The sequence below is a fragment of the Mytilus galloprovincialis genome, chromosome 1 (assembly GCF_965363235.1).
Source record: "Mytilus galloprovincialis chromosome 1, xbMytGall1.hap1.1, whole genome shotgun sequence".
In the NCBI taxonomy this organism is placed as follows: domain Eukaryota; kingdom Metazoa; phylum Mollusca; class Bivalvia; order Mytilida; family Mytilidae; genus Mytilus; species Mytilus galloprovincialis.
The window spans coordinates 110,707,460-110,730,428 of NC_134838.1; the positions used below are offsets into that span (position 1 = coordinate 110,707,460).

Sequence of the window (22,969 nt, forward strand, 5' to 3'; positions counted from 1 at the left end):
TTTGTAATAAAAACCAACCATTTAGCTATAAAAAACATGTCTCTTTGTGTAACTGTATTTTTTTGTAGGTTTTTTTTTGCAATTATATTTTAATGCAACACAATTTTATCAATTGTTCCAAAGAAGTCCTTAATTATTAATTAAAAAAATATAAACCTGTGTCAACACTTTCATCTGCATCACTTGTTTTCTGTCCTTTCTGTAAAGCTAGCTTTCTTCTAACTCTCAGAATTTCCTTTTTGATTCTTTTGATCAGTTTGGTCTGTTTACCTACAAAGAATAAAGAAACAATGTTTAAAAGCAACCCCATGAGTAACCTATCAAATTCATTTCTTGTTGAATTTCAAAGAAAGCACAACAGAAACCCTCTTCTAAATACCTTTCTGTATATTAATTTTAGTGTATAATCACCATTAAAATATAAACTTTTATCAAACATACGTCTAAACTCTGTGTGAATTATGAAAGTGAAATGCAAGTGTTGATAATCAAATGACAATACTTTAATCTATGCAAAACTGAAACTGCAGGGCTAAACAAGGGAAACTGCGAGCTACTGCTCACTGATGATACCCCCGCCGCAAGTGGATAATATTAATAGTGTAAAAATATGCAAGTGTTCGGTAAACAGGAAGTTGTCGAGTGATGAATCTGAAAACGCATCACATGATATAGCTGACTTATATAAATCCTGAAACCAAATTTCAGAAATCCTTGTATTGTAGTTCCTGAGAAAAATGTGACGAAAATTTTCAACTTGGCTATCATGTGTAAAATCATACAAGTGTTCGGTAAACAGGAAGTTGTCGAGTGATCAATCTGAAAACGCATCACACGGTATAGCTGACTTAGATAAACCCTGAAACCAAATTTTAGAAATCCTTGTATTGTAGTTCCTGAGAAAAATGCGACGAAAAATATTCATGGAACGGACAGAAGGACTGACTGACGGACTGACGGAAGGACAGACAGAGGTAAAACAGTATACCCCCCTTTTTTTAAGCGGGGGTATAATAATATTAATGAAAATAAGATATGAAATACAACAGCATACTAAAATGCAATGCCTTTGACTTATCACAAGTGGTTCATACCTTATCACAAATATATAAACTATGCAAAATTCAAGTCATTGAAACATGGAACTAATGGAAAGAGACCATATAATCTACATGGAAATGAGATGTACCAATGCTACTTCAACTGCATACAAAATATCAATGAATAACCATTAGTGGTTCCCCGTAAACTGAGCTAATCACAAACTTAAAATGGTTGACCCTGCTGCAGGAACTAAACCTGAGTTTTGCCTTTTGGACTTCTTGAGACAAGACAAAACAAGTCATCAATTGTGTCCAATTTAAGACAAACCAAATATAATTTGCCACAGGACTTTTTCTAATTAAAAAGAGAAAGAGAAGATCAAGAAACTAAGTTTGCCAAGATACAAGTTTGCATTTAGGCAATTTAACTACTTCATACCCTTTCTATTATTATTGGCAGCATCCATGTTATCTAACAGAATTCTTAGTTGTTCTTCTAATGGCAAGTTTTCTTTCCTCTTATCCAAAAAATCATCAACTAAAAAGATTACATATATAAAAATGTCATTCAACTCCAAAAAATGCAAGCAAAGAACTCTGCCATCCAAATATTGAGTACAAGCAGATGTTTATTCAATATAAACTGTGAATATATCAATTACATGACTGCTTAGCAACTCTTCATATAAACTTTAATTATAATATTCAGTATGCTACTGGTTAAATCAAGTTTTAACTGATTTTTGGTTATTATCTTCCACTGTCCATAGATAAATCTTTTTATGCAAATTTCCACTGTAATACAATATAACTAAGCAGCCAAGGACAGCAGACTTAGGGAGCCCTGTGTATTCTACATGTGTAAAAGGAGAACAAATGACATATTCAAATGATGATAAAAACTTAGGTTAAAAATAAGCATGTTGTAAATATGTTTTTGGTTTACAGGCCAGCTGAAGCAAGAATCTGTGTGCGGAATTTTCTCACTGTGTAACCCATTGATGGCATTCAGCTGTTTTCTGCTCTTTTGTTGGGTTGTTGTCTCTTTGACGCATTCCCCATTTCCATTCTCAATTTTACTTACTGTCTTCTAAAATAACAGGTGATCCAATAGGATCTGGTTCCCTGTCTAAATGTAAGCCAGTATCAGGATCATAACCAACTCTCTCTACCATTCTCCTGGCTGCTCTGATCACAGCTCCACCCTATCATCAAAAGAAAAAGATAAAATATCAAGATTCTATGAAATGAAATATATTGTAAACCATAAGGCATTTTCTCTGTTTGGTCTTAGCTTTAAATTTGTTTTCTTCAAATGAAAGATGAAATGTTACTAGCATCTTTACCTCATATGGAGTATTCCCTATAAGAACACATAGTTTATTTCTGAGCATGATGAGTATAAGAGAATTCTTTTTTTATTAAATTGTTCTTATTAAGCGTTGATTCTCATGTCACATTAATATAAGTGATAGGGAGCAATAAAAACCTCATTAGACGAAAATGTATTACCTGATCTCTCAGTTTAACAGCACAGCGATAAAAGACTGTGTCTTTTGCATTATAGGTGCAACAATTCCTTATAATAGTTTCAAAGTCTTTCTCAAATTCATCCATGGTCTTGTAAGAGTGGCCATCTATATTCTTTCTCATTGTTGTAAAATCCATAGGTTTATCAATATAGTTTAGATAATCTGGAACCTGTAAAATAGATAATATTTCAAAGATAGTCATTTATTTCCCCAATTAAATTCAGAGAGTGTTCAAAATGAATTTGTAAAAGATGAGAGCAAGTTTTATCAAAGTTGTCTTCTAGTAGCCTATTCTAATTTATATCACGTTACAGACTAAGGTCATTGACTTAAGCATTTTGTGTAATTAATAACGTATCACTTATCTTTAAATAATGCATTTGGTGTCAAAATAGGTGCTGTAAAGTGCTAACATTTGCAACTCCAGTATTGATTGGTATGCATTGGTTATTTTTGTTGTCAGTTGATTGTATTTGACTGTATATGACTTAACATCTAAACTACCTTTTTCTGTGGAATTATTATGTTTTACTTTTCAAACTGTTTTAACATTTTGCTCCTAGATATACATATTTTTTTAACAGTTAGAGATTCACATTTGATTAAATTCAACAACTCAGGATTAAATTTTTAAAATTCAAGACATTAGGATTACTGAGAGTCATTTCTCAAAATGTTTTAATGAAAACCCCATGGGATAAAATGTTCAGAATACATTTGGAGGAAGAAAAACAATCAGCAAGCAGGTAATCAAAATTCAATCCAGTCTGGTCAGAACCAGTCTTAATTGCACAATTTATTTTTCAAAGTAACTTGATTGATGTCTATATTTGTATGATTTTCAATGTGATCATCTGATTTCATTCATCTCTTACATTATTTCTGAGTATTGTACATGTATTACCAAGTCCTTACCTCGTCTAAAGATACAGGTTCAGAGAAGAAACCAGAATTATCAATTTCTTGGATCTGATCTAAAGTATGTCGTAAGAGAACAGCAAATGGTTGTAACTGCATCTCCATTGCTTGTTGTTGAACCTTAAGCTGAATTAAAAAAATATAATTTCATAAATTATAATGCATACTAAATTGAAATTTGAAATTTTAGGTAAACTGTTCACAGTGTGTATCATATAGTTTAATAACCAGTACAGATGAAAATGAATACTTTGATAAAAATCAAAACACATAATGCCATTTCAACTGCGGTGGGGACATAAAATCTCAAATCTATGCATAAAACAAGAACATTTGTAACTTACTAAATGCATTATATAGTAGTCAAATTCTTTAACTGTTAAACTGAACTCTATCACTTACCACTAAGCAAAAAAAAACAAAACAATTCTAACAAACGAATAATAAACCATAAAAATTCTCTGTCAGAACAAGTATTTTAATAACTGTTTGAAATGTTTGATTTTTTTGTGTTTAAATAACTGATTGAAATGTATGTTTTTTGCTCATCTTATAAAATATCTTTAGAATCCTTTCATAGTGCTCTACACTGTGAAAAGCTTCATTAATATAAATACTTGTCTATCTATTTAGAGTACTTGCACTTATGAGTCTTGCCTTTAGCTGTAATATTTGAGTATGTTAATCTTATTATCTCCCCTTGACCATGCGAGACCACAATTATCTCCCCTTGACCATGTGAGACCAGAATTTAATTATTTTTTCCACATACTTTGAAACTTTATAGATACTAAAATATTACAGCAAATGGCAAGACTCATAAGTGAAATATATATATATATAAACCAGTGTTCTCCCCAGGCCGTTTTAGCGTCGCGGTAACGCGACGCTATATTTCTTCCTGTGACGCTATAATAATTACCGCGACGCTATAATTATTTTCAGGATGTTATTTTTCTCGTTCCTAAATTTTGAACTTTCATCTAATTACCACTTATGATCATAAAAAAAAATATATCACTTTTAATTGTAATCCCTTCAAGTCGGACAATAGAGGCAATTTAGAGTGGTTAAATAGGTGTTAATTGCCCTTTGGGTGATAACTGTTTGGATACGAATACCCCAAGCTGTCACTTTGACATGGTTAATACTACGTGGTTTGCAATCGGCAAATTTCGACAAGGAGAAAACGTAATCAGAAAATCATAAAAAAAAAATCGAAATATATGTTTGCTAAATGAAATTTCAAAGAAACAAACAATTTTTCTCTTTTAAAATGAGGTTGAGTCTTATCTTTTTACGACTTTTAATATATTAGTATTACTTTCTTTCTCTTCCTATTACTTTTTGTAAATCGAGAGTGAAAATTTTGATTTTGGGCTAAATAAGTTTTGTACTTTCTTTAACAAGTGATCAAAATTGGCTTGTGTATATGTTTCATCCATTTAATCCATTAAAAACGCCATATTCATTCCCAATCTCTTGTCAAACATTGTTTATTTTCGTATTTTTCATTGCTTTCGGCGGCCATTTAATATTTTAGTGTAAACTACTGATCGGAACCGGACCAGATTTGACAAAAATCCACATTTTACAATAATAACTACATATGCACAAATGGCAAAGTAGACAGAAAACAATGATACATAAAGTGAAAACTAAGCATTAACAGTCTACTTGTAGATAACAACTGGGACCATGAACCAATATGTTTCAAAGACATGATAAAGAATTTTTTCTATTCAAATTTTTTATTAAGAACCTGTTTTTTTTTCCTACATATTTAGTGCAATTGTATCTATACAGGTTGCAATATAATAAACCATTCATTCATTTAGCTGGGTATAGGTAGGGTAACTGGAACCACACATATATTCTTATTTAGACTAAGAGGAAAAAAATAGTTCTGGAACTATAAATGAATATAGAAAACATAAACTGAAAATACTGTTATCATGGTTATAGTCTAATTGTATTCTCAGTTATGAATTCAACAATACAAAAACAAAGAATAGGGTGGAATAGAACATTTTATTTACCAAATAAGGACCTATAGCATACAAACATTATAATACATTTTGTAATAAACAATTAAAGAAATTAAAGAACCTTAGTGAGCGCGCTCACATACCCCACCGTCCCCACATTGTCATTGGAGAAATGAAATAAGTGTAAGAAAAAAAAATTGTATAAGAAAAAAAAATTGAATCATAATTTTCTGTCAATATGCACATCTACATAGTATGTCCTTATTATCTACAAAGTTTCATGAAATTCTGTTGTGTGGTTTGAGAGGAGTTGCGATGACAAACTGTTGCAGTAGTACATTAAAGTAAATAAGTTCAAAGGGGCGTAACTCCTAGAAAAAAAAATTGAATCGCAATTTCCCATCGATATGCACAACTACAGAGTATGTCCTTATTATCTGAAAAGGTTTCGTGAAATTCTGTTGTGTGGTTTGAGAGGAGTTGCGATGACAAACTGTTGCAGTAGTACATTAAAGTAAATAAGTTCAAAGGGGCATAACTCCTAGAAAAAAAATTGAATCGCAATTTCCCGTCGATATGCACAACTACAGAGTATGTCCTTATTATCTGAAAAGGTTTCGTGAAATTCTGTTGTGTGGTTTGAGAGGAGTTGCGATGACAAACTGTTGCAGTAGTACATTAAAGTAAATAAGTTCAAAGGGGCGTAACTCCTAGAAAAAAAATTGAATCGCAATTTCCCGTCGATATGCACAACTACAGAGTATGTCCTTATTATCTGAAAAGGTTTCGTGAAATTCTGTTGTGTGGTTTGAGAGGAGTTGCGATGACAAACTGTTGCAGTAGTACATTAAAGTAAATACGTTCAAAGGGGCGTAACTCCTAGAAAAAAAATTGAATCGCAATTTCCCGTCGATATGCACAACTACAGAGTATGTCCTTATTATCTGAAAAGGTTTCGTGAAATTCTGTTGTGTGGTTTGAGAGGAGTTGCGATGACAAACTGTTGCAGTAGTACATTAAAGTAAATAAGTTCAAAGGGGCGTAACTCCTAGAAAAAAAAATTGAATCGCAATTTCCCGTCGATATGCACAACTACAGAGTATGTCCTTATTATCTGAAAAGGTTTCGTGAAATTCTGTTGTGTGGTTTGAGAGGAGTTGCGATGACAAGAAACAGGACTGACGGACTGACGGACGGACGGACGGACTGACGGACGGACGGACGGACGGACGGACTGACGGACGGACGGGTCAAAAACATTATACCCTCCGCAACCCGTTGCGTGGGGTATAATAAAGCATTGCCACGACACGATAAATTACATTGAAAAAAAATACAATTTATTTTTTTACGCCAAATGTGATGCTATCCAAAATTTCTGGGGAGAACACTGTATAAACAAGTCTAAATTGAAAACAACGTTCAAACCTATGATTGCATTAGATAGAAACTGCAACTTTTTTTTTACATGTGCATATAACAAATTTCTTTGTAGAAGGGTCTTAATACAGCACCAACAACATTTTCCAAAAGAGTGAAAAAATATATATTTTAACAAAACGCATTTGACTAACAGGTTGAACAACTAATGTTCTTAAACCCTGCCGACTGCCATTGACGATTGCCAAACAAATTGATCACAAGGTGTAACAAAATGGATCTCTATATTAATTCAATACCAAATAGAAAACAATAAACTAGCGGCAAAGATGGTAAACCACAACATGAGGTGCTAAATTTTTTACACCATATCCAGATTTCGACAATTAATTTCTCTTCAGTGATGTTAGGGATCGAAAAGTATTTGGAAGACCACTTAATATATATATATATAAGCATACTTTTATCAATACAGTTACTGGCATAATACAAAGATTTAGTGTCTTTATTCATATATTCAAAAGACTAATCACCTGTTCTCTTTTAAGTTTTTCTCTTTTTCTAATCAACTCCACTAACAATCTAGCCTTCTCCAAGTCCTGTCTTAACCTTTGCCAGTACTTCAGTTGTTCTTTCAAAGCATTACTTTGTTTATCATTTTTAGTCTGAAAAATATATAAATATTTTTAATAAAGTGGATTGCTAGCAAATAACTAATGTCTTAACATGCTTAAGGGGTGGTGTAATCTATTTAGAATGGCGCTGAATAAATTGCTTAACAATTTCTGTGACTATGTGTATTCTGCAGATATTAACATGTAACTAACATCATGGTTAAGATTTACAATGATTTCATTTTTAAACACTTCATTTTAAAAATATAAGTTTTCAGGAGGGAGCAATAGAGCAGGAATAAAACTGCCAAATTGTCACATGGTTTGGCATTACAACTTCACTTTTACAAGATGAAGTGTACCTATGAAATGTAGTTGGTCAGATAATATGCATAATGTGTTTAATAACACTAGAATAAACCTCTTTTTAAATAGACAAATTACAAATATAGTTATCGATACATCTTGAACAGGTACATTTGACCTTTACATTCATTATTATTCGTTGGATACAAATTTTTTATGGATTTAAAGGGTATATGTGAATCCATTTTAAATGCTTGCTTTAAGATTTCAGCTAAACCATGAAAAAACAAATTTCCTTCAATCCATAAAATAAGTGAATCCACAGTATATAATATGATCATGATAATTATTATATCAGGGCTTTCAATAAGTTTAGAAGTAGAAGGATAAAACCAAAAAATAGGAGTCCCATCAATGCGGACGGCGAAGCCGGCCGCGGCGACAAGCTTGCTCGTCGAACCTACGGCCTGGGGTTTTTTTTTTAAAATGGTGCAAAATCCTGCATTCTGGGAGTCTCCTGGACCCTGTTTCAGTCCTCTCAAAACATCATTTTTTTAATGAAGATAATGTAAATGTTTGATTAAAATTTGTAGCATGGTTGGATTTTCTGTAAATATTGACTACATTTATATCTGCACAGGGATCTCCATGGATGAAAATTGAACCATGGAGGAACTTTCACCATTACAAACCTTGTCTACGCTGTACAGTGTAGCGCGATCGGAAGTATTTTATCCCTCCATACAAAGATGGTGAACATGCTAATTCATTGCTTATTTAAATTATATTTATTTGAATTTTCATTATAGAATTAGAAGTATCAATATTTTCATTTATTGCCGTTTTTAACCATTCAAATGCCAAGTCTTCATGGTCCCCCCTTAGTCGAGAATGACCAAAAGCTGTCATGAAGGTCCCCAAGCAGATTTCTTTTATTTTTGGTAATTGTTATGGGGGTTAAAAATCATCTGATGTGGAGCTTATTTTTCGTGGACACTCAAATTCAGAGCCCATTACCGGTATGGCTGATTTGCAGCAACAACAAAACAATTCGTACGGGTTATGTAAAAGGTTAAAGAGATTTGTAAAGCAAACGTTGACAAATGAAAAGGTTTTTAATGACTTTATCTGGAAAAATTGATGCTGTGCAACATGCATCTTTCGAGTCTGAATAGAAACCGGAAACGCGGATGTATCAATTTGATTGTAATATACGAAATGAATTCGGAATTTAGATACGATATTTCTTTACAGGAAATATCTAAGTTTTTACTTTTAAACTGTTAAAGTAATTCTAAATTATCGTTACAGCAGTACTCGAGTTATTTGCGATGTAATAATATTTACTGTTTTGCGTCTTATTTTGTACTTCTTAAAAAAGGGGGATGCTGATTGCGTAAGTCAAAATAAAGCACGTGTTCGACTTGTTAAACTGTTTTCTTTGTAACTGGATTAATTTATTAATTTATTTATTTAATCTAAATGATCATAATCATTTGCTGAAACTTAGTTGATTACTTTGACAATGGATCGTGTATCCTCAGATAGTATTCTCCTGTCTGGTTTGTTGATCTACCTGTACAAGCTCAGGTACAAGCAATTAGCGATCTTAATCCGGATATCCCTCAGGCGTTAGAACTGTATTGGATTATAACATAAAAAGCCTAAGGGTTATGCAATCACATGCATTTGATTATAGTTGATAAAAAAATGGCGTCGGGCTACAAAAAACGATGAAGTTTTGAACGATGGCGGAAGACAATTTAACGATGGCGCAAGACAATTTAACGATGGCGCGAGTCATTTGACGATGGCGCAAGACATTTGAACGATGGCGGGGCTCCATCGTTAAACAGGCCATGGAGATCCCTGCTGCATTTGATCCAGACTTCAACTTAAAGCTTGTATTTGAAGTTGTTTGAGAATAGCAATGACATGGTGATAATATAGGGAAAGATCCACATCCAATCATATTTATTCATTAATAAAATTTTATTATACTTAAACTCAAGAAGTTCTGAAATAGAAGAGGGGACCACTATATTTTGGTACAATTATAGCACTATGAAAATCCCTTTTTATAATATAGGAAATTATTCAATGCGCTTTATGAATTAATACTATCAGGAGGCTGGCCTTAGTTACAAATACATGTGTTTGCTGTTCGCTTACTGACCCGTCTGATGATTCACACCCCTCTAAAAATATTGATTTTCTGAAAAAAAACATTTTAAAATTTTATTTAAAAAAAAAATATTATTATTTGCCCCTTACAACATGCCTTAATAATTTTGTGATTATTGTGCTCTTTGAATAATAATTGAAAAAATAGTCATTAGATTAAAATTCTATGAGTTCAGGGAAAATAGAATATAAATTGAATGGGACATTAACATTCAGTTCAGTAGATACAACAGAGGCAGACAAATCCTTAACAGGATAATAAATTATATGATCCTTGACATGGGCATTGAGTGTGGGTACATCGTTGCATTGTGCATTGAAGTCAGAAGACCCTAAAGTGGGCCCAAATTTGACAGTGATGCTTTACAGATACAAAGAAAAGAAGATTGCGACACCAATTTATTTAATTTTTAATACAAAGCCAACATAGTTATAAAGGAACATGTTCATGTAGTTCACTCTATGTAATAGGATTTGAATCTAAAACAAATGTGGGATCGGTGTCCTTGCGAACACGTGGGTCAGTGGCTTATATTGGCGTTTGTTTGTTTTTTATTTTATTTTAACATTGTGAAAATATATAGTGTTCTCCTTTGAATAAGTTGTATTTCCATTCAATATTTATAAAGCACCTTGTTTTTGTATTTTTCTAATCCATTGACTGATGTCACTTTGGTTTCGTTTACTTATTTTCGTACACGCCTATTAATTACACCAATCGTAGGTCGTTTAAGAAAACCGGTTGTAAATCGACCAATCAGGAGTCTGTTTACAGACGGTGTTCGGGTGCCTTCTGCTGGTTTCTACTTTCAGTAGTTTGCGCCTTACTCTCCTTGTTGATAGCGATCCCAGCCTAGGCGTTCGTGACTACTCGGGTCACTTCACGTAGAGGTTATAAATATCAACCACACTTTATCGGAAATCCCCTGGTTGTGTCAACAGCGTAAATTTCCCCTTCAGTCATTTTTATTGATTTTTTAATTTTACAATTTTGAGCAAAGTAGGCGGCGGATTTCCTTCAAGTAGACGACGAAAATCGCCGCCTACCGCCTTCTATTGAAAGCCCTGATTATATGCAACATCCCATGAAGACAAATTCTTTCAACTGTAAGATTTGAGGAATATTATACATATCTTTTTTATTCTTTCATGATTAAAAAAAAATAACAAAAACAATAAACTTTTTGTTACCTGCTCTTTGTTCCTGGTCATGTGATTGGATTGTAATCTTCTGAGTAGTGGGACACCATTCCGAGACTGTCTTTTTAATGTCCAATAACTTAACAATCTTGTTATGAATGGTTGCTTCTTTGGCAAGTTAAGCATGTTACCTATATTTGTTAGTCTGAAATCAAAAAGACAATTTACATGTGTATGCTGTGAAATGATCAAATATCAGTTCATAATTAAACGGTTTAAAAACTAAATCATTTTGTAAACATGTGTACAAGTTAAAAACTTTTACCAAAAAACGACATTGTTATATACAAAAACAAATACAAAGGACAACTTCAGTTTGTGACTGATCTTTTCTGCTGTTGTATTTTCTTCTGTGTTCTCTTTAGTTTAAAACATTATTGTAATTATATGTTCATATATAAGCATTTCAGACTGAAACTTTAGGCTTGGTACAGTTGTAGGTTTCTAATACATCATCTGCAGTACACAAAAAATGAAGCTTCTAGAATGTTTCTTGTTTAAAGTTCAACAACTTTAATTTCTTTGATTTAAATCATTACACTGTGCAATAAGGCATTTAAATTCTGATTTTCCGTTAAATCTTGATGATAGGAATAACAGTTCTCACAGAGTTAGGGTCCGAGAAGAATTAGGTTTGGGCAGGAAACTCTAAAACACAGACTTGATTTTGATCCGACATTTTTTAGCAGTGAGCATGCACAACATTAAATGATGTCATTTAAATAAAGATTTAATGCAACCATACCTGAGCTGTGGAATTATTGGAATAGAAACAACTGGCATTGCATTTCTTTTCTCAGCTAGGATTTTTCTTGCTTTTCTCATTTTTAATCGAGATTTTTCTTTAGCATCTGCTGATTTTTCCTCCTCTGATGTAGTACTATCATTTAACATAGGTGTACAGTCTGAGTCAGCTGGTGCATGAACATCACAATAGGCTGTTTTACGAACAGTCACAGTTAAACCACTAGGCTCTTTTACAGGTTCTATTTTCATATAAAGGCCTGCCTGCTGAGCACAAGTCACATGAAATGCAGTATAACAGTTTGTTTTGTGGCACTGAATGCATGCCCCTGTCCCTCTCTGTTTACAAATATAACATGATAACCTCCATCGTGCAGGAGGAATTCTCTCCATACTATCTATGGGCTCTAAAAATACTGTGTTTGCAAACCCTACTTCAGGTATCCATAATGCGCATACCACATGAGCCCATTTTCCATCATCAGTTTGTTTGAAAGCACCACCCTTATTTGGACATAGACAACAATCAACTGCTCGAGAAGGAGACTGAAGACACCGCCTACACAACCATTGTCCTTCAGGAATGTATGGAACACCATAACATTCCTGGTGCACAGCCAAGTTACACATGTCACAAAATAAAATCACATTACTATTTTGACATTCACCATCCATACAAATACTACAAACTGCATCTTCATCAATAGGAGGACCAATATCCTTTCCGGAGGACTGACTTTGGAAAAATGCTTCTTTTTCAAATCTGTCCATTAAAAGTTCAAAATCTGCTTGATTTACCACAGTAAGTCCATCTGTTTCTCTCTTTTTGTTCAACAGTTCCAACCATGCATGATCCTGAAAAAAATAAAAAATATCCTAAGCATTGATGTTTACTTTACAGCAATTTTTCAATAAAATTTACATGGGTTGAATGAATGAATGGGCTAATATAACTTGATAACTACATGTAAGTGACAAATTGACAATTTTTGAATACATTTTGCAGTGTTCTCCCCAGGATTTTTGGATAGCGCTGTGGTAAGCACGTAATTTTCGACAATTCTTAGTAACTTTATTGCGGCGCACGTTTTGTTTGTAATTGATTTGATGTGTTTTTATTATATTATGCTATTGATGTTTTCTCTTGTAATGATGTCCTCATCATGCTCATGATAGTTACAATGTACCCTTTAAGCTTTGTTTGTTAATGTTCTTGTCTGGATACACATGATATAGAAGAAGAGTCTTTTTTCCTCCATTGTAAATTCATATATTAAATCCCCATACTATCAGTGTATAAAACTGAAGGAGAAGTCTTTTTCCATGATGGGTCTACACCAGACTACCTATATGAAGATTTCTTAGCACTAACAGGTAATGTTGCAGAACATGTAGGACCAACAATAAAGTCATTGTCAGCTTCTGTTTGGTTTTGTAACCCACTGTAGCAGTGTACAGTTTACCTTACGACGTTTGACAGGAATTGACATTTTTTAGCATAAAGATTTCTCATTTTTCTACCATAACGTTTTATAACATTTAAATGGTCTCATCCAAGCTGAACATCGAGAAAGTGAAATTTCTCAAGTCGTATCAGCTTGGGGTTTGTTTTTCTAATCATATCCTCTCAATTGTTTTCAAATGGTAGAATTTCTGACTAAACAATTATAAGTTTGAATAGGTGATAATTAATACTTCAAAGACTTGCTCATTTTCGGGGTTCGTATGGATGTAAACCCGGCAAATAATTTGTAACAAACCCCTGTGTTTGATCGTTTTTAAAATCATCGTTTGTTCAAAGTTGGTAAAACAAGTTTGTGAGTGTCATCAGGAAATGCGGTCAATTCATTTCATCTCATTTCATTCATATATGCCTCTATATATTCTTTTAATTGAAAAATAGATGTCAATGTCGAAATCTTTGTTTATTTTGATCTTTCAAAGACGCCATTTTTATTAGACTGGTCCCGCGGAGTTACCTTAATACAACGGAAATAATTCATTCAAAAATCGTGAACCAGTCAACCACGTGATCCGAAGAGTAAAATAAGCGGGAAATTTGAAAAAATGCGAAAAAAAATATAGCGATGCGGTTGAGTGGGATAGCGCTGCAGTAAGTGCAATAGGACAGCGGGAAATTGAAATAGCGCTGAAAACCGCGGCGCTAAAACGGCCTGGGGAGAACACTGTTTTGTAGCTTGATTGAGCTAATATTGAGCAAGATAAAGCTACATATGTACATCGTTACATTTACATAAGCTCAAACTGCATATATGTAGTGTATATAGTTCAGGACTCAGGAGCCTGTAATTCAGTGGTTGTTGTTTGTTGCTATGTTACATATTTGTTTACTTTCATTATTTTGACATAAATTAGGCCATTTGTTTGAATTGTTTTACATTTTGGGGCCTTTTAAAGCTGACTATGTGGTATGGGTTTTGCTCATTGTTGAAGGCTGTACTGTGACATATGTTAATTTCTGTGACATTTGGTCTCTTTATTGGCAATCATACCACACCTTCTTTTGTAGAACCTGAGTAAAAGTAAAATATAAGGTAGACAATTATACATTGTAGGTACAAATTAGAGAAAGATGATAAATATACATGTAGATAGCAGATATAGATGCAAACATGATAATTCTTTATTCTAAGATACTATTTCATCAAAATCATATGTACATCTTTGTACTTACTGCAATATCAGGGCTCACGCTACCAGGCGACTTGGGCGAAGAAGTCGCCCTCCCGACCGTCACTTCGCTTTCCCCGACCCCCAAAAGCGAAAACAAGTCGCCCTGTTCCTGACGAAAGTCGCTTTCAGTCGCTTCCGTCATCGGACATTTTCAATTTTTACCAAGTTCAGTGAAGTTGATGAAACATCAATTTCTTACTGATAATTAAAGAAATTCAGACATAAACTATTCATTATCTTTAGAAAAGAGGTTGAGGCATTGTCTTCGCAGTGTGTATCAGGTTATTTGATAAAAATACAACTTTTTATCACTTTGTGCATTTTTGCAAGTTCCGGTGCTGATCGGTGCTTGTTACTCGAAAACGTACATCAACCTAAATTTCGGCGGCAAAATAAGTTTGTTACTTCATTTAAACGTGATAAAAGTTGCCTCCTGTAAACGTTTAATCCATTTATTGCATTAAAACCGTCATGTTCCTCTCCAAATAACTTGTCAAACATCGTTTATTTTTGTAAATTTTCTTGCATTCGTCCGCCATTGACCGATTTCTAAACTACGGATCTGAACCGGACCAGCTTTGACCGAAATCCGTACTTTTACAATAATTACTACGGACGCACGGATGGAAAAGCTGACAGAATAATGTTGATCCCAAAGGGAAAAATTACGCATCCCACACGCATTAAGAGACTTTTGGTTACATCTACTTGATTGGTGTATATAATTCCCTATATTTTTTATGAATGTTTCAAACTATTGATTAAAGTTGCTTAACTCTGAGACTATTATACTAACATCAATATATTATGGCCCAGCTTAATAACTTTTATATTTTTTTTATGAGAAACACTGAATTTCATACACAAGATAATTTTTAATTAAATTGTAATTGATATAATTTCTTTACATTTTTTAAAATAATTTTTTTTTTTTAGTGCTAGATATTTAGTTGGTAGTTTCTCACAAGAACCTTAGTAAAACTTAAACAACTTTTAATTTCAAATGTTACTTTAATTGTAATTTTTTACTCATATGAATTGAACAACATAAAAAGAACATTATTTACATATGGCCCTTTATACTATTGTAAAATCCAAACATTGTAGCGCACCCGCGCGAATGAGCACTTCTCTTTCAAATCTCACCACTTCTCCCTATCAGTTTCAAAAAGAGAAGTCACTTCTCCCTATAATTCTGAAGTAGTGTGAGCCCTGAATATCTCTTATAAATTGTTAATAACCAATGATAATTAATTTTCTTGTCTAGAAAGTTTACTCACCTCTTCATCCATATCATACTCCACTTCATCATCCAACTCATCTGTAGATTTTTCAATATAACGATAATATGAGTTTGGCCTTGGTTTAGGATTAGTTGGCTTGATATAATTGTCTACAATCTTAAACTGTGCCTCTGGTAATTTACCGTCATTGTTTCTATCAGCAGGTGCTGGTGTTTCTTTGTTTTTAGTTTTGTTCTTATCTGTATGCTGCTTAGTTACTTTGGGGACTTTCTCTGCTTTCTCTTCCTTTTCTTTATTACTCTGATTATCGATCTGATCTTGAGATATAATTTCCAAAGGTTCATATATATTTATCCTATGAATCCTACCATCAACATCAATTTCCACCAGTCTTTGTGCTTCAGCATAGGTTAGAGTCTCCAGTCTTGGAGCTGGTTTAACAAATTCTGGTGGAGTGGGAGATCTACGCATTGATCTGTGATGGCCCCATCTTCCCTTCTTCTTACCAGGTTTTTTACCAGTTGGAGTAGGACTGTTATTCTCTGGGTTATCATGATCATAATTATAAAGATGAAACTGAATACCACAATAACTTTTATACACTTTACCACAGTCTTTAACCGGACATTCATAAGGTGGTTTAGTGGCTTTCAAGTTTTGACAAAAATCTCTGACATCAAAATCATACACCATTCTGATGAAATTCCTACACCATTTCAAGTCTAAAATAAAGAAAATACACAATTATGTATGGTATTAATGAAAATCTTCAGAAGCTATGCATGCCAATTACTAGATTACAGTTATTTCAGAGATTGTCAGATATTTGCTCAAGTCTGGTTGAAATTTTACTCTGTGAAAAGTGTTTTAATCATTTATTTTACAATCCAGATACAGTTATTCTAAAGCCTACATTGTAATATAGCTAAATGTTTTGTTCTATCAATGAAGCAGGAAAATGGTTTAGCAGGGTCCTTAAGTACATGAAGTATGCACTGTAATACTTTGTGTCATGATAAATATACATTGTAGATTCTACCACTGTATCAAGTGTGATACAATACACCATATCGCTATTTGTCTGCCATTACTGGATATCACACAGGTTCCTGTAAAATTTTGACGTCTTAATACAAAATATCTGACGCCACAATGGAAAAGGGATTGTTGTATGCGTCAAAAGTTCAAGCGGCCGGGTCAGCCAGGATTAGTGATAAGGTGTTTTATTTATCCACTTACAACATTCAAAATGTGAGGCTTGTTGTGCATCTAAAATTTTAACTGTTGAGAGTGGATAAATATTGTATTGCATGAGCTTTGGTGTTGGAGTATCTTTCTCTTATGCAGACAATATTAATCCTTCTTTTTGAAAGACTTGCAAAAAGATGTGTTCTTTTTGTGTTACAATGTCAGACATGGTCACCTTTTTTTCAATAGGAAAGCAAGAAACTTTTGTCATAATCAAAATTTTAACCAATAAAGAACTGATTCATGAAGGCTTTTTCGCTATTTGAAAATCTGTTCCACTTTAACTTTTGACATCAGTCATCATACAAAAATCACTTTTTCATTGTGGCATCAAATATTTTCTATTTTAAGACATCAAAATTTTACGAGAAGTTGTGTGATGTCCAGTAATGGCAGACAAAAAGCTATAAGGTGTATGGACTGCACTGTAACTCAAAGACACTCAAGGATTTCTATTTTTATTCATTATTCCCTACCAACTCTAAATGAAAAAGTTAACATATCATATTATTGATAAAAACCAATGATTGTTAAATAACTAATGTGAACAACTCAGATTCACCCAGCAAAACTATTTCATCACATCCATCATTTGTACCAAATTTAAATATGCAGGGCTTTCCATTGAAATTGAAGTAGAAGGCTGAATTAAAATTATAGGCGGCTGTAACATGCGTTCGGCGAAGCCGAACGTCCACCAAGCTGTAAGCTTGGTGCCTTACGGCAGGGGGTCTGGGGGCCGCTCAAGGCCCCCAGAAGCTCTGCCATAAATAGAGCAAAATCCTGCATTCTCGCAATCTCCTGGCACCTAATTTCATCTTTCAAATGACCATTTTTTATGTATGAAATTAAAGAAAAAAAAAATCTCAAAGATTTTTTTTTTTTTATGTTATAGTTTTTTATTTTCATTTATTTATGCTTAAAATTCATTTACTTTTAAAAGAGATTTATTTGTATAATAATCCGGTTTGTTAAAAATCTTGATCGATTTATTTTGCAGAACTACGTGCATTTGTAAACAAATGACCCCCCTTTTCTCTCTAAAGACTGCATACGCGTAACTAAAATCATACAATTATTTTTCAAGCATTGACAGAAAATTGATATATCCTCTGATTTTCTCTTTTTTTGTAAACTGTTCAATAAGTCGGATACATAAATCATTTGGAAATGTTATTTATTTGAGGTCGAGTCGACAATATTCTACTTTCGTTTTTGACCTTGATTCTCTGTACACCACGTGGGCTTTGAAAAATGAACTTCAAAAGATACTGTTTTCCAGATTCTGAACAATATGATCTACTACACTTTCTTTAATTTGACTGATATTATTCCATAACATAAGATTGTCATCCTATCTGATTGTCTTCACGTTTTAAAAGTAATGACCCTCGGAACGTCTCTTTTGTTATCATTCAATGACCACCGGAACGTCTCTCTTGTTATCTTTGAAAAGAAACGATGCATTCTGACTTTAAATAGACAACCAATCAGTGACCTGAATTCATGTGAACTATATTTAGCCCAAGGTAAACACTGACTTTTCATCCTTGTTTATCGTGACCGCGACTTTGCGAAAATAAGTCTCTCGGCTGCCTGTAAACATTTGAAAAAGATATTATTTTCTTTTTGAATTTATATTTTTGTCAGTGAAGTAGCCGGCACTTGAAGCCACCGCAAACGGCGGATTTCCGCCGGCTACCGGCTTCAATGGAAAGCCCTGAATATGTTATGATTTGTCCATTATAAACATTGCCATTTTAATGTTTAATATTTATATGTCATATATATGACCTGAAGTAATTTTTGAAACTCAGTCAAACTTCTAAACTTGCAAAAACGAATGGAAAAGATAAGGTTATAAATGAAGTCATCATTATCATAGGAAATTTGACTACGTCCTTCTTTTTACAGATGTAAACAAAAAAGTTGAACCAGTTTCCGGTTTCGGGACTACAGCTTAAAATCAAATTGTAAGCAGTTTTGTAATATCTACCTCATAATTCACAACGATGAGAATAAATTACGTCTATATTAACATTATATATTATCTGATATGCAGCCAACAACAGCCTGTTACAACAAGTCAAATCGACACCGACGCCGCAGCTCATGGATCGATTGTGGGCAGACAATGAAATCGGTGAATTGATTTAATTTCGATGAAATACTAAAAATTAACAATATAAAACTGATACGAATTGTTTCCTATGTTCATTTTCAACCAGAACATATATGTCTGCGTTGGTATCATTGTGTATGCTATGTGAAAATAAGTGAAATAACAAACCTCAACAGTGCGTCCTCTTCGTTTGGCCAAGCAAGCATATGCGCATATGATGTTGCGCAGCCCATTTCCGTTTTTCATATTTCCTAAAAGTTTAAAGCGGGAATTTTATAAAAAAAAAATCATAGAGCATAAGAATAACGATCAATCACAATGATTGCATAAATATCATCGTTTATACATGTATATTACAGAAATATACAAATTATTGTTTTCTGTAAAAAAAAGGGGGGGACGGTAACTGTTTTTGCCAAAATCAAGGTGTTGTCAGGGGCGTAGCTAGAAAGAAACGATGTGGAAGCAACTACCGCCGAGCGGAGCGAGTCGAAAAAATTTTGGGACCCTATTATGCAGCAAATTTTTTTTTTCGGTTTTCGGTCATAGGACGGTTAAAAGAGGAGCTATATGTAGATAAAAATTTATGAATGTAAAACTATTAATAAATCTTCTATAGTAATACATAAACAACACATATTTGTGATACATAATTTACTCAAAATTGTCCAAAATCTGCTCTTCGGGTCTGGGCAGAAACAAACTTCTCTATTACTTTGTCAACATTCACACTGAAATCCCGATGAATATGCAGTAATGCTATGTAACTTTCGTTGTTCATTGTTGTTCGTACATTTGTTTTCAATTACATACGTAGTACCGTGACTGATAGATCTCAGGGCCATCATGGCATGGTAGCACTCGCGAGATGTTATAAACCAGCGTACATGTTCGGCATCGAGCGACATCCCAATTGAATTCGTCAAAATTACATGCTAGGTCAGTTTCGTATGTTTCAGACAATATTGAGATTTGTTCGTTTGTGATATTTCCTACAACACGATGAAGCAGATACAGCACAAAGAAGCGATTTTCTGATAACTTGACGCGACCCCACTCTCCAGTTGCCTTATCATATGGTCTATGAACGCAAAAAATAATGAGACTTTCCAATACTGTTTTGGCGTGGTTGCAGGGTGATTGGCTCCGGTAGTCTGTCAACCACATCGCCTCGGCATATTTTCAACGATATCGAAGGGATCTGATAATTCTAATGCCGATTGGTACATCTCATTCCAAACTGATGAACTGTACACTGTAAAATATGCTCCAAAACTACATATCTTGAGTATTACAAATTCAAAAGTAAAAATCTTGTAAAAGATACAAGTAACCTTCCGATTTTGTCATAATCTCCAAAAAAACAAAATTATTTTGAAACCAAATGTCGTTATTTTATTATATTTCATCAATTAAAAAAAAGTGACAACATAGTTGTTTCCTTTAACATTCAATTTATAAATTTTTATTTTGCCATTTCTTTTTTTACATGCCGAATCAATGTGCACGCAACTTCGGAGCTACGATCTTTTTCTGAATGAACAGCTTCATCAACACTTGTAACTAGGTTGTCAAACTAATATCCGGGATAGACGGAAAAGACACCAACAGTCTCCGATTCCGATTGACCAACTCATCTTCATCTCTCTCTCTTCTGCTTTTTTTTTTTTTTTTTTTTTTTTTTTTTTTGTGAAAACGACGTGGATGCACGTGCTGTCGTGCCTCCGGGTAGCTACGCCCCTGGTTGTTAACATGTTAATTAGTGGACCCCATTTTTCTCAGAGCCTCTGGGGCCTAAAGTCCCCTCGCCCAAAAATGTTCGCCTCGCTCCGCTCAGCGAATATATTTTGCCTCACTATTAAAAGAGGCTAGTTACGCCTTGTACGATTTTGATTTCTAGGTTCTATAAATATTATCAGAAGTCCATATTAGGGGTCATATTATATACTTCAAAGGAAGGTGTCAAACGGCGCAGTGCTGCGTTTGAAGACACATATTATAGGTTTTTTACAGTTAAAGTAAAAACAATTGTAACATTGTATTTCCGGTTTTTATAATCAATTTCTTTGATAATCGAAGTTCCAAAATATTCCTTACTCACTTTCACAATTTTGTCATGGCACGGCCAAGAAAACAGTCCAGGTTAGATTCTTTCTTAATATCCTAAATGAAAGATAAAACACTGTTTCAAGCGAACGGTTAGTTTATTAATTTGTATCTTCGGTCTATGTCTATATACATTTCTCACTTGCAACATAAAAATTTTGCAGAATTATTATATATATATATATATATATATATATATATATATATGTACCGTATTACGTACATGCATGGGGTACCAAGAAAATAAACATAACTTCGTAAATTATGCATCTCATTCTAGTTTTAGCGAATACAGTATATATAAAGTCTGACACGACCTCCGAAAATAATAACCCCAAAAAAATAAGAACACAGATATTATATAAGGACAACTCAAATTAGAAATTTTCGTTTGCAAAATCTAATACTAGCTTTGGTCATGGGGCTATTGTGATCTGTCTCGTCTCACTTTGCGTCCGTCGGTCCGTCCGTCTATCTGTCAACGCTTCACATTTTCATCGTCTTAACCAAGTTTGGCAGGGCTGGTGTTATGGAGTGTGAAAGTAATTCTTTAGTTAACCTGTTTCATTTCACATTATTGAAAGCATGTACAATTGGCATAGACACATTAACGATGCGTAAAACAAGGGTTATTTTTTTTGTGGTGCTTTTATATATATAATTCTTTATGTCACCTTGTCTTTCGAGGTTTAGTTCAGATGTTAGCTGATATTGCTATATAGATAATTTTACAACAAGTGTTGGAGTCTTGTAGATTGGTTTGCATAGGAACACAGAATCAAAATAAAATGTACACATGATCTTCAGCTTCTGTTTGGGGCTGCAGCTTTATAACTGCAGCTACCTTTATACACTTTTATATGCAATATGAATCTCTTAGTGCGTAAGTTAGGGGTGTTTTTCAATTTGTAGTATATACCTGACATTAATGACTTCACGGTTCAGCTAACAAGCAAGTTAACCACAGATGTAGCTTTGTCTACACACTCAATGAAATCGGTTGTAAATAGAAATCGAAAAAAGGCATAAAAGCTCATGGCCAAAATGAAAGGAACGAACAGAAAATCTAAAGTCTACAAAACACAACACAACACGGAAAACAAAGACTGAGCAACACGTACAACCCCCATCAAACACCGCAGTTGCACTAAGATGCTCTTGAATTCTAAGCAGTTTCTGGTACAACCAAGAAACTCACGCTCTGGAATAATGTATCAACATGGAGATATTGATATAGATTCATGAAATTGGGAAATGAAAATGAAAAAGGATAAATTGAAATACTAGTTATCTCTTTGTCGTGCAATTTAGTTCGCAACTGACCCTTACTGACATGACAATTTCTCGATGCTATAGTCAATAGATGATGTGGACCTAACTACGTGTGTGGAATGCTTTGTTTCAAGTTCGGTTGGACGGATTACTAGTGTGAAAACATCATCCATATATACGAAAGGTGAAGTTAAAGGATATACCTGCAATAGCTTTTTTTTCATTCTCGTGAAAAAAAAAAAACATTTATGAATTCTGTCTCACACTAAAATAATAGGACACATGCATCACTTATGAAGATGCCCGTGTGTTAGTGTTTGTTCTCTTGGAATTCGATCGTCTTTTAAACCACGTTCATGCATCAAACGAAACAC

The 22,969-nt window shown here is 33.7% G+C and overlaps 1 protein-coding gene across 6 annotated transcripts in view; it reads right to left on the reverse strand.

Moving 5' to 3' along the window:
- Window positions 1-19,468, reverse strand: part of LOC143051309 (peregrin-like) — a 31,540-nt gene extending 12,072 nt beyond the window's left edge. For all 6 annotated transcript variants that reach the window (XM_076224268.1, XM_076224263.1, XM_076224256.1 and 3 more), the window contains exons 1-10: window positions 19,386-19,468; window positions 15,884-16,569; window positions 11,911-12,764; window positions 11,157-11,310; window positions 7,395-7,526; window positions 3,491-3,619; window positions 2,556-2,744; window positions 2,128-2,248; window positions 1,483-1,581; window positions 157-270 (exon numbers count right to left, since the gene is read on the reverse strand). In XM_076224268.1, coding sequence (XP_076080383.1) covers window positions 157-270; window positions 1,483-1,581; window positions 2,128-2,248; window positions 2,556-2,744; window positions 3,491-3,619; window positions 7,395-7,526; window positions 11,157-11,310; window positions 11,911-12,764; window positions 15,884-16,540 — 2,449 coding nt within the window. In that variant the 5' untranslated portion in view covers window positions 16,541-16,569; window positions 19,386-19,468. The remainder of the gene's footprint in view (window positions 1-156; window positions 271-1,482; window positions 1,582-2,127; window positions 2,249-2,555; window positions 2,745-3,490; window positions 3,620-7,394; window positions 7,527-11,156; window positions 11,311-11,910; window positions 12,765-15,883; window positions 16,570-19,385) is intronic.
- Between the last annotated feature and the right edge of the window lie 3,501 nt (window positions 19,469-22,969).